The sequence below is a fragment of the Acanthochromis polyacanthus genome, chromosome 12 (genome assembly GCF_021347895.1).
Source record: "Acanthochromis polyacanthus isolate Apoly-LR-REF ecotype Palm Island chromosome 12, KAUST_Apoly_ChrSc, whole genome shotgun sequence".
Lineage (NCBI taxonomy): Eukaryota > Metazoa > Chordata > Actinopteri > Pomacentridae > Acanthochromis > Acanthochromis polyacanthus.
The window spans coordinates 41,364,968-41,380,907 of NC_067124.1; the positions used below are offsets into that span (position 1 = coordinate 41,364,968).

General features: G+C 44.5%; 1 protein-coding gene and 1 long non-coding RNA gene across 3 annotated transcripts; both read right to left on the reverse strand.

Annotated features, from left to right (window-relative positions):
• Positions 1 to 6,071: 6,071 nt before the first annotated feature.
• On the reverse strand, positions 6,072 to 6,548 carry LOC127536541 (uncharacterized). 2 transcript variants are annotated; one of them, XR_007945568.1, is made up of 3 exons: positions 6,515 to 6,548; positions 6,263 to 6,472; positions 6,072 to 6,220 (listed from the first exon to the last, which is right to left on the reverse strand). It is a non-coding gene; the product is annotated as an uncharacterized LOC127536541 (long non-coding RNA). The 2 variants fall into 2 exon arrangements; XR_007945567.1 differs by having other exon boundaries at positions 6,389 to 6,472; positions 6,515 to 6,547.
• A 3,654-nt stretch (positions 6,549 to 10,202) lies between these two features.
• Positions 10,203 to 15,568, reverse strand: uts2r3 (urotensin-2 receptor 3). The gene is made up of 2 exons (XM_051957213.1): positions 15,372 to 15,568; positions 10,203 to 14,334 (listed from the first exon to the last, which is right to left on the reverse strand). Exon 2 carries the CDS (start codon positions 14,305 to 14,307, stop codon positions 13,228 to 13,230), a length of 1,080 nt encoding a protein of 359 aa, XP_051813173.1. The 5' UTR covers positions 14,308 to 14,334; positions 15,372 to 15,568; the 3' UTR covers positions 10,203 to 13,227.
• Positions 15,569 to 15,940: the final 372 nt, after the last annotated feature.

A 15,940-nucleotide genomic window follows, 5' to 3' on the forward strand; every position in this document is an offset into this window, starting at 1 on the left:
GAAATATAGTCCAATAATATTAATTTTCTGAGTTCTTGTGGAGTTCTTTATCATGTATTTATTCTATCAGATTATACTTTTATCTCTTGAGGTTGTGGATCAGATTTCCTCTTCCAGTTCTGTTTTTTCTTCACGTCTGCATCATGTTTACTTCCTTATATTCCACTTTTATTTGTAGTATTTCAACATAATGTTCAAAATTATACATTTTCATGTGCAACATTTCAAGTTAATGCCCTGTGCACTGATCTGCCCCATGTTTAAATTACAGATAGGAAGGAGAAAAGTCACAGATAAAGTAATGATTTAGATGTTAAGAACAGATTTAAACTGTAAATAATATGCAAAGATTTGACCGTCACATGATTATTTTTTACTGTATTTAAGTCCGCAAAAATGGAATTATTTTACAAATATTTGCTGTTATTTGAAAGGAAAATATAAATACTTTTTAAAAATTAAATTGTTTGACATATTTTCTGTTTTGTTGAAAATTGTATAAAATACAGTTTGACTGTATTTAAATCAGCTAAAAATTGAGTTGTTTACAGATATTTGCTGTCATATGAAAGAAAAGTTCTGAATATCAAAAATTATAAATTGATTTTTAAAAATTTAATTGGTTTTACGCATTTTTATGTTTTTTTTGCAATGAGTGTCAAAAATAGAATTTGTCTGGTTTTAAATCAGCAAAAATATAAATATTTTACAGATATTTGCTGTTATATGAACAACAGACTATATTAAAGATAAAAAATAGTGAATATGTTTTTTCCCTGATGTTTCGAGTGTGTTAAATGTGATTTTAAAACAAAAAGAAGAGGAAATTCACTGATTTTTTTTGTTGTTGCCACCAGGAGGCGCCACACAGCAACAAACCAACCTTCAGGTGACCTGCTGCCGCCTCTCCTGCCGCCTCTCCTGCCGCCTCTCCTGCCGCCTCTCCTGCCGCCTCGCATGCCGCCTCTCCTGCCGCCTCGCATGCCGCCTCGCATGCCGCCTCTCCTGCCGCCTCGCATGCCGCCTCGCATGCCGCCTCTCCTGCCGCCTCGCATGCCGCCTCGCATGCCCCTCCTTCCTGCCTTAGAGACGGAGAAAGCGTGGAGCTGCAGGACGCCTCAGGTCCAGGTAGGACTTCAGACTTTAATTTGCTCGAAAGGTTTGGTTCCTGCTGGAGATTTTCTGGAAATAAAACCAGAATGAGGCCGATGTGTTGCTGAGATGATCGATGATTCTCGTGCTCGACCTCCAGGCTGTGCAGGATTTTACAGAAAGAAACCGAATCCTGTAATTAAACCTTTAATGCATTAATTATTAAAAACACAAAGCTGCTTTTATTAAAGCTGCAGCCACAAATCTGCAGTCTGGATCAGAAATTATTATGAAAATAAATACAGAAAACATGAAAATTAGTTCAGTTTCCAAATTATTTTGTTATTTTATAAATTTTTATATTATTTATATATGCTCATTTTTATTATTGTGTGTATATGAATATTATTTAGTTTTTACTTTTTCTCATTTTCTATATATTTGGTTTTATATATGATAACATTTTTGCTTATTTTATTATACTTTTTCCTCATCTTTATATATTTTATCCTATTTTAGTTTTATTTTATTCATTGATTTTTTAATATTTGGATGTATATATTATTATTATTATTATTATATCATTTTGTTTTGATTTTATTTGCTTATTTTTTTCTATTTTTGGGTTTATATTTGATTATTATTATTTTAGTTTTATTTTTCAAATAAGTATATATTTGAAAAAATTTTGTTTAGTTTTATTTTTTGCTATTTTTTCTATATCTGGGTTTGTATATTATGATTATTATTTGAGTTTTTTATTTATTGGATTATTTCCTGTGTGTGAGTGAACCCAAATATAGAAAAATAGAATTTGTTCTGAAGGACTGTTGTTAAAAACATGGTTTTAGTAGAATAAATTTTGTGGTTTCGTGTCTCATTTTAGTTGTTTTGTTTCTGTTTTTAGTGGTTTTGTGTTTATTTTTAGTTTTTGTGTTTGTTTTTAGTGGTTTTGTTTGTTTTTAGTGGTTTTGTGTCTCTTTTTTGCGACTTTGTGTCAGTTTTGTCTCGTTTCTGTAGTTTTCTGTCTTGGTAACAGTAGAAGACATTAGACTTGAAAGTGTTCAGATGAGGAACAAAATATCCAGAATAATTTAGAACCGTCACTCCTGAACGTGCTCTGGTTGAGTTTTATGAAGCTGGACGAGTTTATGTCGATTTAATAAGGAAATCAAACACCGTTCTGCAGAAATGACCTTTTTTAGTGTAAATTTCCAGCTTTAGTTGAGTTTTTAGCTGTGAGGAACGCTGATGGTTCAGAGCTGTGAGCAGAACCGAGACGCCCACCAGAACCAGAACCAGGCTGTGGTTGCTCAGGTGTTGGGTTTCTACCTGGCTGGAGGTCTCCAGGTTACGGTGGAAGGTGAGAACACTGCAGGAGGCGACACGGACCAACAACTAGCAGCACAGCTAGGATTTCTGTGGTTCTGATCCGATGCTGACAGGAACCAGCAGAACTCTGACAGGAACCGGCAGAACTCTGACAGGAACCAGCAGAACTCTGACAGGAACCGGCAGAACTCTGACAGGAACCAGCAGAACTCTGACAGGAACCAGCAGAACTCTGACAGGAACCGGCAGAACTCTGAGTATGATTTGGATCCAGGAGAGGAGGATTTGTGTTTGTCTACTTTTTGTCATTTATTGTCCCAGTTGTGTCTCATTTGTGTGTTTGTCCCTCTTTTGGACAGTGTTGTCTCTTTTCTACCATTTTGTGTCGTTTTTGTAGTTTCGTGTCGGTTTTTGTCGTTTGTCTCAGTCGTGTTTCGTTTGTCTCCTTTTTTGTGACTTTGTCCCTCTTTTGGACAATTTTGTGTCATTTTTGTGGTTTTGTGTCTCGTTTTAGTCGTGTCGTTTGTCTCTTCTGTGAATTTGTCCATCTTTGGGTCACTTTTGTCTCTGTTCTGTAGTTTTGTGTCTACTTTTTTCCGTTTTGCCGTTCATTTCTGAATTGCGTCTTGTTGGTGTCATTTTGTTGGTCTGTCTATCTTTTGGACATTTTTGTCTCATTTCTGTCATTTTGTCTGTTTTTTGTCATTTTATCAAAAGTAAGACAAAATATTATAAAAACAAGACACAAACAACAAAAAAAGACAAATATTATAAAAACAAGACACAAACAACAAAAAAGACAAAATATTATAAAAATGAGACACAAACAACAAAAAAAGACAAAATATTATAAAAACAAGACACAAACAACAAAAAAGACAAAATATTATAAAAACAAGACACAAACAACAAAAAAAGACAAAATATTATAAAAATGAGACACAAACAACAAAAAAAGACAAAATATTATAAAAATGAGACACAAAAAACAAAAGCAAGAAACAAAATGAAAAAAATGGTATAAACGACACGAAACAAAACAAAAAAGAGACGAAACGGTTAAGTGGCAAAAAATAGACAAATGAAAAAATTACACAAATTAGAAAATGAGACAAAAGGGGAAACAAAACAAAAACGACAAACAACACAAGCAAGACAAAAGGGAAACACAAAAACGACAAAAACATGAGATAAATGACAAAAGTCAGGCAAAAAAAGACAAAAGACAAAAAGAAGACAAAATATCACAGAAATGAGACACAAAGCAACCAAAAAAGTGGACAAATGACAAAAACAAGACAAAAAAAACAAAGTGAAACACAAAATCATAGAAATAAGAGGAAAAAAAACACAAATGAGACAAAAAGAAAACGCAAAACAACAAAAATATGAGGCAGACAAGTCATTAAAAAAACAGCAAAAAACGAGACAAAATATTTTAAATATGAGATAAAATGAGACACAAGAACAATCTAGTATTTTACTTTCTGATCCAAACAACTTGTCATGGTCTAGAAAGGATTTTAAATTTATAGTTTTACTAATTTACAATCTGCAGTTAATGTCTTCTCTGTAATTTTTACACTTTGAGGGATTGGACCCTCTGGAGGACCACTTTTGGTCCACGGGCCTCATGTTGGACCCTCTGGAGGACCACTTTTGGACCACGGGCCTCATGTTGGACCCTCTGGAGGACCACTTTTGGACCACGGGCCTCATGTTGGACCCTCTGGAGGACCGCTTTTGGCCCACGGGCCTCATGTTGGACCCTCTGGAGGACCGCTTTTGGTCCACGGGCCTCATGTTGAACCCCCTGGAGGACCGCTTTTGGTCCACGGGCCTCATGTTGGACCCTCTGGAGGACCGCTTTTGGCCCACGGGCCTCATGTTGGACCCTCTGGAGGACCGCTTTTGGTCCACGGGCCTCATGTCGGACCCTCTGGAGGACCGCTTTTGGCCCACGGGCCTCATGTCGGACCCTCTGGAGGACCGCTTTTGGTCCACGGGCCTCATGTCGGACACTCTGGAGGACCGCTTTTGGTCCACGGGCCTCATGTTGGACCCTCTGGAGGACCGCTTTTGGCCCACGGGCCTCATGTCGGACCCTCTGGAGGACCGCTTTTGGCCCACGGGCCTCATGTTGGACCCTCTGGAGGACCGCTTTTGGTCCACGGGCCTCATGTCGGACCCTCTGGAGGACCGCTTTTGGTCCACGGGCCTCATGTCGGACCCTCTGGAGGACCGCTTTTGGCCCACGGGCCTCATGTCGGTCCCTCTGGAGGACCGCTTTTGGCCCACGGGCCTCATGTTGGACCCTCTGGAGGACCGCTTTTGGTCCACGGGCCTCATGTTGGACCCTCTGGAGGACCGCTTTTGGTCCACGGGCCTCATGTTGGACCCTCTGGAGGACCGCTTTTGGTCCACGGGCCTCATGTTGGACCCCCTGGAGGACCGCTTTTGGTCCACGGGCCTCATGTTGGACCCTCTGGAGGACCGCTTTTGGTCCACGGGCCTCATGTTGGACCCTCTGGAGGACCGCTTTTGGACCACGGGCCTCATGTTGGACCCTCTGGAGGACCGCTTTTGGCCCACGGGCCTCATGTTGGACCCTCTGGAGGACCGCTTTTGGTCCACGGGCCTCATGTTGGACCCTCTGGAGGACCGCTTTTGGACCACGGGCCTCATGTCGGACCCTCTGGAGGACCGCTTTTGGCCCACGGGCCTCATGTCGGTCCCTCTGGAGGACCGCTTTTGGCCCACGGGCCTCATGTTGGACCCTCTGGAGGACCGCTTTTGGACCACGGGCCTCATGTTGGACCCTCTGGAGGACCGCTTTTGGTCCACGGGCCTCATGTTGGACCCTCTGGAGGACCGCTTTTGGACCACGGGCCTCATGTTGGACCCTCTGGAGGACCGCTTTTGGTCCACGGGCCTCATGTTGGACCCTCTGGAGGACCGCTTTTGGTCCACGGGCCTCATGTTGGACCCTCTGGAGGACCGCTTTTGGACCACGGGCCTCATGTTGGACCCTCTGGAGGACCGCTTTTGGTCCACGGGCCTCATGTTGGACCCTCTGGAGGACCGCTTTTGGTCCACGGGCCTCATGTTGGACCCCCTGGAGGACCGCTTTTGGTCCACGGGCCTCATGTTGGACCCCCTGGAGGACCGCTTTTGGTCCACGGGCCTCATGTTGGACCCTCTGGAGGACCGCTTTTGGTCCACGGGCCTCATGTTGGACCCTCTGGAGGACCGCTTTTGGACCACGGGCCTCATGTCGGACCCTCTGGAGGACCGCTTTTGGTCCACGGGCCTCATGTTGGACCCTCTGGAGGACCGCTTTTGGTCCACGGGCCTCATGTTGGACCCTCTGGAGGACCGCTTTTGGTCCACGGGCCTCATGTTGGACCCTCTGGAGGACCGCTTTTGGTCCACGGGCCTCATGTTGGACCCTCTGGAGGACCGCTTTTGGTCCACGGGTCTCATGTTGGACCCCCTGGAGGACCGCTTTTGGTCCACGGGCCTCATGTTGGACCCCCTGGAGGACCGCTTTTGGTCCACGGGCCTCATGTTGGACCCTCTGGAGGACCGCTTTTGGTCCACGGGCCTCATGTTGGACCCTCTGGAGGACCTCTTTTGGTCCACGGGCCTCATGTTGGACCCTCTGGAGGACCGCTTTTTGTCCACGGGCCTCATGTTGGACCCTCTGGAGGACCGCTTTTGGTCCACGGGCCTCATGTTGGACCCTCTGGAGGACCGCTTTTGGTCCACGGGCCTCATGTTGGACCCTCTGGAGGACCTCTTTTGGACCACGGGCCTCATGTTGGACCCCCTGGAGGACCGCTTTTGGTCCACGGGCCTCATGTTGGACCCCCTGGAGGACCGCTTTTGGTCCACGGGCCTCATGTTGGACCCCCTGGAGGACCGCTTTTGGTCCACGGGCCTCATGTTGGACCCTCTGGAGGACCGCTTTTGGTCCACGGGCCTCATGTTGGACCCTCTGGAGGACCGCTTTTGGTCCACGGGCCTCATGTTGGACCCTCTGGAGGACCTCTTTTGGTCCACGGGCCTCATGTTGGACCCTCTGGAGGACCGCTTTTGGTCCACGGGCCTCATGTTGGACCCCCCTGCTCTAACATCAAACCTCCACGTTCACTTTTCATTCATTCGGTTCTCTGTTCCGTAGTTTTGTGTCTGGTTTGTGTTTAATTTCTGGTTGATCTTCTCCTGGTTCTTCGTGTTTCTCGAGTTTCGTCTCAACGTCAGAGTGGAAGAAAAGCTGCTGGTCTCCGCGTTGGATGAGATTTATTTAGTTTGTCTGCTGCAGTGAAGCCAGAAATGTGGCCTCGGGTTGTTTCTGGAGCTGGAGGCCTTTGTTCTGACCTCCCAGCGTGAACAGACGGCTCTGAGGGTCGGAGGTCGGCGGAGCGTCGACGCCTGAGCTGACAGCAGAGTGTCTGCTGTGTTCGGTGTGCTCGGTGTGTTTGCCGTCCTGCCGGGTGTGAGGCTAATGTGTGTGTCGTTGATGTAACCTCCAGGGCCTCGCCTGAAGGCCGCGGCTCACACGGAGCTGTGGAATCAGGGAGCCGAACAAAGGGGCTCTGTCGGAGGCTCGGTTTGAGAGTTTACCGTCAAACCGAGAATTACAAGCTGCTTTTCATGTTGTGTGGCGTAAAGTCGTAAAGTTTGGCCTGTTTGGGTTCAGATACAGATGTTGGAGCTTCAGCAATAATTCAGAGCTGAGGAGCATCACGGACACTGTAAAAAAATCCTGTTAAATAGAAAAGAACACTGTAGATCTGAAAGCAAAGTTATTAGAAAAAAACAGGGAAATTCTAGAACTGAAAAAAAGAGGACTACATACAGTATATATATGTGTGTGTGTGTGTTTATGTATACGTCATATTTACAGTCAGTTTATGGTGTCCAACCCACAGAAAACCTCCAGAAATAATTCTGGTTCTCAGACCTCCGCTCTAAAGTTAAACCAGAGAGTTTTTAGAGAGTTTTTAAAGTTAAACCAGGAAGTTTTTAAAGTTAAATCAGTGCATTTTTAGACTGCAGCAGGACGGAGAGAGGCTGATGAAGAAGGAAAACAGATGGAGAGTGGATTGTAGAGAACGTCTGGACAGACCTGGAGCCTCATTCTGCCTCAGCAGGGGTTTGTTCTCCGCTCTGGAATCGTCTCGTCAGCCTGGCAGGGCGCCTTCCTGCCCAGGGGAGGGGCACCTGCAGGGGGGGGGGCGCTGGAAAGATGCTGGAGCTTCCAGGAAAGTGACAGAAGGAGAATTTATGAAGCTCAGGTAGAACAGCACCGAGGTTCTAGAGGTTCCTGCAGAACTTCATAAAGAACCTCATAACAACCCAGAGTTGAGCTGGTTTCTAGTAGAATTCATATTTTGGGATTTGAGGAAGAATTCTTACAAAAAAACAGCTAAAAGGGATTTATTTGTGAATTTATGAAATGAGAAGAGAATCCCTAAAAATATTTCCATTCTGACCATGTTCTAGAATATTCAGTCTGTCGGTGGTAAAACCGTCTGTCAGCATAAAACATCTGGATTCAAGGTTCAGGGAAGCTCAGAAATGACACAAGGACCAAGTGTCACTGTAACCATGACAACCAGTGAACACTACATCAGCTGATTGTGATCCTTCTACAAATCCACCTCTGAGGACTGATCAGGACTTATCCATCAGAAATGATCCAAGGAACAGCTGATTAAACTGTGGGGGTGTTTCTGAGCCGCCTGCTACATGTTTAGGTCACGTGATGTGTACATAACGTACACATGTATGACACACGCCTGTGCTCAGGTTAAGGTCAGGTAATGAACAGTGCTGGTGGAGTTCTGCTCTCTCTGCTCTTCTTGTTAACTGACGTGACGAGCCGTGAGCGTGTGTGTGTGAACACGCGTGTGCCAGGATGTGACATGAACTTTTTAGGCCACTGACAGATGTGTCCAAAAGGATTCATTCAGCAGCAAATGATCATTTAGAGCCTTAAATCTACCAAACACTTCATCTGGCTGCTGTTCCAGCTTTTATGGAAATGGGTTGGAACGTCTTACAGAATTAGTTTAGGAGTAAATATTGTTCATCAAAACGTGTTCTAAAACCTGAAAAAAATTCAACTTTTGAGCAGCTGTCACTGTCTCCTGCTTTTTCATCACGATAAGCTTAAAAATCACAACTTTCATCCCAGTTTTTTAGAAAAGCTGCTGTGAGTTCAGCCGTTTTAGGGAGAAACAACCTGGAAAAACACCTGCAAGGACTGATTATTATTATTAATTCTTCCTCTTATTATTATCGTTATTTCTAATTATTAAAGTTATGACCCACTGCAGTGTTTCACTAGTTCAATATTCAGAAGTGAAATATTTATATTTCCCTGTAATAAACCGTCAGTTTTGCTTCCATGTAATGACATTTTCTGGAGGAGTTTCTCCTCCTGTTGTTTCTGAGCCTCCATGTGTTTTCAGTTACCTGCAGGTTTTACCCAGAATGCCGAGCGGCGTCTCCACAGGAGGCGCTTCTGTTGTGACTTCATGTAAAATCCATCCAGAAGCAGCAGATTCATTCCAGTCTGAGAGGAAAACAGTCCAGAGACCCGACATGGAGGGAAATGAAACCAAAAGATGGTCCAAACTAAACGTCTGAAATAAAATGAAATAATCCGTGTAGAAACACAGATCAGCGTGCTCCATCCAAACTAAACCCGAAAGTAAAAATCATTTGTTCTTTAAAAAAATGGAAAATAAAACTACATGATTTTTACTTTAAATATTCATTAAAATGTTTTGAATTTTTTGAAAGAAAATTGTTGACAAAGGATTAAAAATAGCCTCTTTTCCTTTTTTGTTCAATTAAAACTTGTGAAATTACATAAAAAGATCTTAGTTTGCTGCAAACTGAAAAAACATAATAATGATTCTTTTTGGACAAAATTACAAAATTTATTTTCAGATATTTACTGTTACTAAAAATAATTAAGGATGGGAATATTTCTTATAATTTTCTCTTATTATCATGAAGATAATAAATTATGATAAACAGATTAAAAAGTAAAAATCTGGCAGCAAATGTTCCCAAAAATATTTAATAAAGTTTAATACTGTAATTTTAAAAAATAAATTAAGGGATGCTGAAGAATCTTTTTTGTAAATTATTGTCAGAAAACGTCACAATTTTAATTTTGCTGCAAAACAAAAATAGCAAAAAATAAAAAAATACTGTTAATGTTTGGAAAAAAGTGAAACTGTATTTAATGACGGGTTAGTGTTCATATTTTATAGCAAATGTAAAATTATAAATCATTTGTTCTCTGGTTCAAGTCTATTGATGCTGTTTTTGCATTTTTTATTTTGTTTTTTCTGCAGTAATTGAGCCATCATTTATCATTTATAATTTTACATTTGATTATAAAAATATGAAACCTAAGCCCCTATAAAAGTACAGATTCACATTTAATCAGTTTAAATGCATTATTTTGCAGGTATTTTTAAACATTACAGTATTAAATCCTTTTTAATGTTTTTTTTTACACTTTTGCTTCCAGATTTTCAGTTTTTTCCGCTTTCTGTCCCAGCAGAGACCAGATAAACTCACACTGAGCATTTTAAAACCCCAAACGTTCCTCTAAAACCCTCACAGTTTCTGCTTCTCACTTTTCCTTTCAACAGTTTCTCGTCTGCAGTCGGACACAAACCAAACCTTTCTCGCCTCTTTCTGCTTCAGGTTCTTCACATCTGGCTTCAGCGTGAGAAACATTCGGCTTCACGTCGACTTTAAACGTCCAGAGAATCTCACACAGACGTTCTTTTATTATCAGACATTAGAAACATCAGGAGAAGCTCCGCCTCGTTCTCAGAACTCACATTTCAAATTCAGATTATTAGAATAAAATCAAACTTTTCCAGAGTTCATGAGGAGAAACTAAAGACGGTTAAAGAAGGTCTTTGAGTCAACAAACAGAAAAGTGTCGACCACGTCTTCAAGTTCCTGGTTCTCCTGAAATATTCAGTTTATGGATGAAACGTTCGTCTCCATTTAAAAACCTGCAAAAAACATTCAACCTTTAAAAAGCTGAAAAAAAAACCATTCAACCTTTAAAAAGCTGATTGTCATCGTGTAAACCTGCTGTGGTTTATTGTTTATGCTTTTAGCAAGAGATGAACAGTTTTTAGAAAGACCTGTGAAGAAATGACTGCTTTTTGTTTTACAATAATTGACATAAAAAAGCTTCTTTCATGTCAAAGTGAAAACAGTTTCGAGTGTTAAATGTTTTCAGTCACTTTAAGGGGTGGAGTTTGAAACCAAATCCTAGAAATCAAGGAGAGGATGATTGATCATCAAAAAGATTGATCAGAATTTAAACAAAAAAAGACTCTTTCATGTCAAAGTGAGAACGGATTTAATGTTTTGAGTCACTTGAAAGGATTTTAAAGTCAATCACTGATTTCATGTTTTAATTAATTAATATTACTTCATAGAAATCTGTTTTCACTTTGACATGAAAGAGTCTTTTTTGCTAAATTGTTGTCAAAGAAACTGATGCAGTGTTTAAAAAACTTCTACTTATCTAGTTTGTCAGGATTGATTTCAATGAAAGTTGTTTTTGCTGCAAAACCAAATAATTTAAACATTTTAATGATAATTTTCCTGTAAACTTGGTTTCTGCTGCCTTTTAAAAAATGTTTTATCATTAAACGTTGAAAAAGGATGAAGAACCGTTTCGTCTCTTTAAAAGGAAAAAGTCGTCTTAACGTTCCTGTTTGCTCCTCAGACGTTTTAATAAATCTCTGCTTTGGAACGTTTTCATCACTTTTCTCATCAGACCGTCGTTCTGCTGCTTCTCTTCTGGTTTTTATGCAAAGTGCTTTTCTCAGTTCTGCAACAAGTCTTTGGTTCTGGAGCTCTAAAGTTTTGATCTCCAACACCCTGGAGTCCAGACGGCCCTCAGACCCGGTTCTAGGTTCTACTGGTCCGGTTCTACTGGTCCGGTTCTACGGTTCTGGGTTCTACTGGTCTGGTTCTACTGGTCCGGTTCTATGGTTCTGGGTTCTACTGGTCCGGTTCTACTGGTCCAGTTCTACTGGTCCGGTTCTATGGTTCTGGGTTCTACTGGTCTGGTTCTACTGGTCCGGTTCTACTGGTCTGGTTCTATGGTTCTGGGTTCTACTGGTCCGGTTCTACTGGTCCAGTTCTACTGGTCCGGTTCTATGGTTCTAGGTTCTACTGGTCCGGTTCTACTGGTCCGGTTCTACTGGTCTGGTTCTATGGTTCTGGGTTCTACTGGTCTGGTTCTACTGGTCCAGTTCTACTGGTCCGGTTCTATGGTTCTAGGTTCTACTGGTCCGGTTCTACTGGTCCGGGTCTACGGTTCTAGGTTCTACTGGTCCGGTTCTACGGTTCTGGGTTCTACTGGTCCGGTTCTACTGTAGTCTGGTTCTACTGGTCTGGTTCTACTGGTCCAGTTCTACTGGTCCGGTTCTATGGTTCTAGGTTCTACTGGTCTGGTTCTACTGGTCCGGTTCTACTGGTCTGGTTCTATGGTTCTGGGTTCTACTGGTCCGGTTCTACTGGTCCAGTTCTACTGGTCCGGTTCTATGGTTCTAGGTTCTACTGGTCTGGTTCTACTGGTCCGGTTCTACTGGTCTGGTTCTATGGTTCTAGGTTCTACTGGTCTAGTTCTACTGGTCCGGTTCTATGGTTCTGGGGTCTACTGGTCTGGTTCTACTGGTCCGGTTCTACTGGTCTGGTTCTATGGTTCTAGGTTCTACTGGTCTGGTTCTACGGTTCTGGGTTCTACTGGTCTGGTTCTATGGTTCTAGGTTCTACTGGTCCAGTTCTACTGGTCCGGTTCTACTGGTCTAGTTCTACTGGTCCGGTTCTATGGTTCTGGGTTCTACTGGTCTGGTTCTATGGTTCTGGGTTCTACTGGTCCGGTTCTACTGGTCCGGGTCTACAGTTCTAGGTTCTACTGGTCCGGTTCTACGGTTCTGGGTTCTACTGTAGTCTGGTTCTACTGGTCCGGTTCTACGGTTCTGGGTTCTACTGGTCCGGTTCTACTGGTCTGGTTCTATGGTTCTGGGTTCTACGGTTCTGGGTTCCACTGGTCCGGTTCTACTGGTCTGGTTCTATGATTCTGGGTTCTACTGGTCCGGTTCTACTGGTCTGGTTCTATGGTTCTGGGTTCTACGGTTCTGGGTTCCACTGGTCCGGTTCTACTGGTCCGGGTCTACAGTTCTAGGTTCTACTGGTCCGGTTCTACGGTTCTGGGTTCTACTGGTCCGGTTCTACTGTAGTCTGGTTCTACTGGTCTGGTTCTATGATTCTGGGTTCTACTGGTCCGGTTCTACTGGTCTGGTTCTACGGTTCTGGGTTCCACTGGTCCGGTTCTACTGGTCTGGTTCTATGGTTCTGGGTTCTACGGTTCTGGGTTCCACTGGTCCGGTTCTACTGGTCCGGTTCTACTGGTCCGGTTCTACGGTTCTGGGTTCTACTGGTCCGGTTCTACTGTAGTCTGGTTCTACTGGTCTGGTTCTATGATTCTGGGTTCTACTGGTCCGGTTTTACTGGTCTGGTTCTATGGTTCTGGGTTCTACGGTTCTGGGTTCCACTGGTCCGGTTCTACTGGTCCGGTTCTACTGGTCCGGTTCTACGGTTCTGGGTTCTACTGGTCCGGTTCTACTGTAGTCTGGTTCTACTGGTCTGGTTCTATGATTCTGGGTTCTACTGGTCCGGTTTTACTGGTCTGGTTCTATGGTTCTGGGTTCTACGGTTCTGGGTTCCACTGGTCCGGTTCTACTGGTCCGGGCTGCTCTTCCTGCAGAGCTGCTTGGCCGATGCCGGCGCCTGTCGGTTCCGTTTCCCGGTCAGCAGCGTGTAGAAGAACGGGTTCACGCAGGAGTTCCCGTACGTCAGTCCGGTCAGGATCCGGTTCACCGTCACCTGGGTTCCCACCGGTACCGTCCGCAGCATGTCGGGCTGGTAGAGAGGCAGCAGCTGCCAGACCCAGAAGGGCAGGAAACAGGCCCAGAAGGCCAGAACGATGCCCAGGATGAGCAGCAGGACTTTGGGTCTGGGGGCTCTGGGGGCACAGGCGGCGCCGCCCCCGCTGGCCCAGGCCGGCCGGGTCTGGGAGACCCAGTAGAGCCGACCCAGGGTGGCGTACAGAGCCCCGATGGCCAGACCCGGTCCCAGGATGCTGGTGCAGAACAGGACGCTGAGGTAGGCCTTGGAGCTCTGCTCGTCCCAGGCAGGAACACACAGCTGGTCCTGGTTCTGGTCCTCCCCGTCCTCCAGGTGGAGCGTGATCATCATGGGCAGGCTCAGCGCCACCGCCAGCCCCCAGCACACCCCCACCCGCAGCAGGCCCGACGACGACGAGGAAGAGGCGTGCAGCGGCCGAGCCACGGCCCGGTACCGGTCCAGGCTCATGGCGGTGAGGGTGAAGATGGAGGCGTGCATGGTCAGAAGGTCCAGGCTCAGCAGCAGCCGGCAGCCCGGCTCCCCGAAGGCCCAACCCGACGCCAGGCTGTCGTACACGATGAACGGAGCCGTGAACAGGTAGAGCAGGTCGGCCAGGGCCAGACTCAGAACCTGGAGGTGGAGGGAGGAGGAGGAAGGAGGGGAGGAACCGGCCAGGCAGGACGGGACAGGAAGTCTGGAGAGAAGTCCTCTTCTCCTCCTACGCCTCAGCAGCAGAACCAGAGTGTAGATGTTCCCTAAGATCCCCAGCAGACAGAGGAGAGACAGCAGGGAGCAGAACAGAACCGTGGAGGTCCAACTGGGAGACGGAGAGATGGAGGGAGAGGAGGAGGGCAGGGAGGAGTTAGGGATGAAGGGAGAGGGTGGAGGTAGAGAAGAAGAAGAGAGCTCCATGAAGGAAGATGTGAAGGTGATCAGAGTCTGATGGATGAAGAAAGAGAGAGAAGGAGCAAAAGACAAAAACCAAATGTTTTAGTTTCCTGAAGCTTTGATTCGTTCATTTCTGTTTCTTTGGTTCAGAACAACAGAACGAGTCTCTGACTGATTTCTCCACATTCTAGATGAATTAAATCCTCCGAACCAGGAGGCTTCTGCGCTCTGGTTTTAGGGAAATAATTGGGTTTTCAGAGCAGGAAGGCTCCAACTGAAGGCCGTAAATCAAACCTGCTGTTTCTTCTGAAGGTCAACAGTTGAACACTTGGTCTAAAGAGGAACTTAGAGCGAATCTGAAGGGGAAAGGTTTTCGTTTATTTTTACGTTTTTACGCACAAATTTTACGCAACGCTGGTTTGGATGCGGACTGGAAATCTGGCGTTATTTAGTTTTAATTTCGTGTAATTTTTTTTCTAGAGCGTAAAGTAAAACTCCAGACAGTTATTTTTCCAGTTGTTGGCACAGCTCAGCTCCAGAAATGGAATCTGTCGCCGCTTCAAAGCCGCCGCGGGAAGTCGGACAGAAGCGGCCGCGGTGCCGCGTTAAGAGCTGCTGTTGAACTGTGGAGGAGCAGCAGAAACCCCGCGGAGCTGCGCGCCTCCAAACGGTACCGGCTCGCTTTAAATAAAGTCTCTGCCGGGCCTCGACCATCGGGAAGTTTCCACAGTTTTCGATCCTCCCAGAGAAAATCTTCGACACGTAAAATGCGCAAACGTTAAAACAAAACAAAAAATAAATAAAAGTAATTCTGGCTCTTAACAAAAATGAATATTTAATTTAAGGAGGTTGAATCATTTATGAGTTTAATACATAAATTTTAAACTGTGGAAGAAACGATTCTTTGTGAGACACGCTGCTAAAAACACTTTAAACTGCAGCGTAAGAAAAGAAGGCCTCCGGTGTCCAAATCAACGCGTAAAGCACGATCATCATCCACATTTCTACATCTACATATTAAATGTCAATTATTATACAGATTTATAAAATAAAGATTTCATGATTGATAATATTAAAGATTTGCTTACTTCACAAGAATTTCATCCCAGAAACGGGGAAAAAATAAAAATCCACGGACTGGTCAGGTCCCATGTTTAAAATCTCCAAATCTTCTTCCCTCCTCAGACAGGACCACAGTTTGTTCTTTATCTCCAGCTGGAGAGAATCCTTCAGGACTTCTGACCTCTGTTCAGCCCTCAGCTCGGTCTGGATCAGTCTGAGCCTCCAGAGGATCGTGTCTGAGTGGGGAGGAGGTGGGAGGATCGTCCTGGATATTAACTTCTGCTGCGACTCCAGCCTTTTAAATCTGATATTTTCCTTCATCAGAAGCAGCAGAATTTACAGCCCAGAGCCTCCTGATCATAGACTCCACTTATCCCCACATTCTGTGGTTGGTTTCAGAACATTCTGAGAGATTTCAGCTCAGATGAAGTTCAGGTTTTCAGCCACATTTCGGGGTTTTACAGAAAGTCTGATGCCTCTCTGATGGTTTTAATGCCTCTCAGAACAACAGACATAAATCTCAGAAGGAGCTCAGAAACTTCTGCCCATAAATGGAACCAGAACATGAAAATCTGGCAAAAAAAAAAATCAGATC

Bases quoted from the DNA above. Each gene is read 5' to 3' on its own strand.
- uts2r3 (XM_051957213.1), bottom strand. From the start codon at position 14,307: ATGGAGCTCTCTTCTTCTTCTCTACCTCCACCCTCTCCCTTCATCCCT.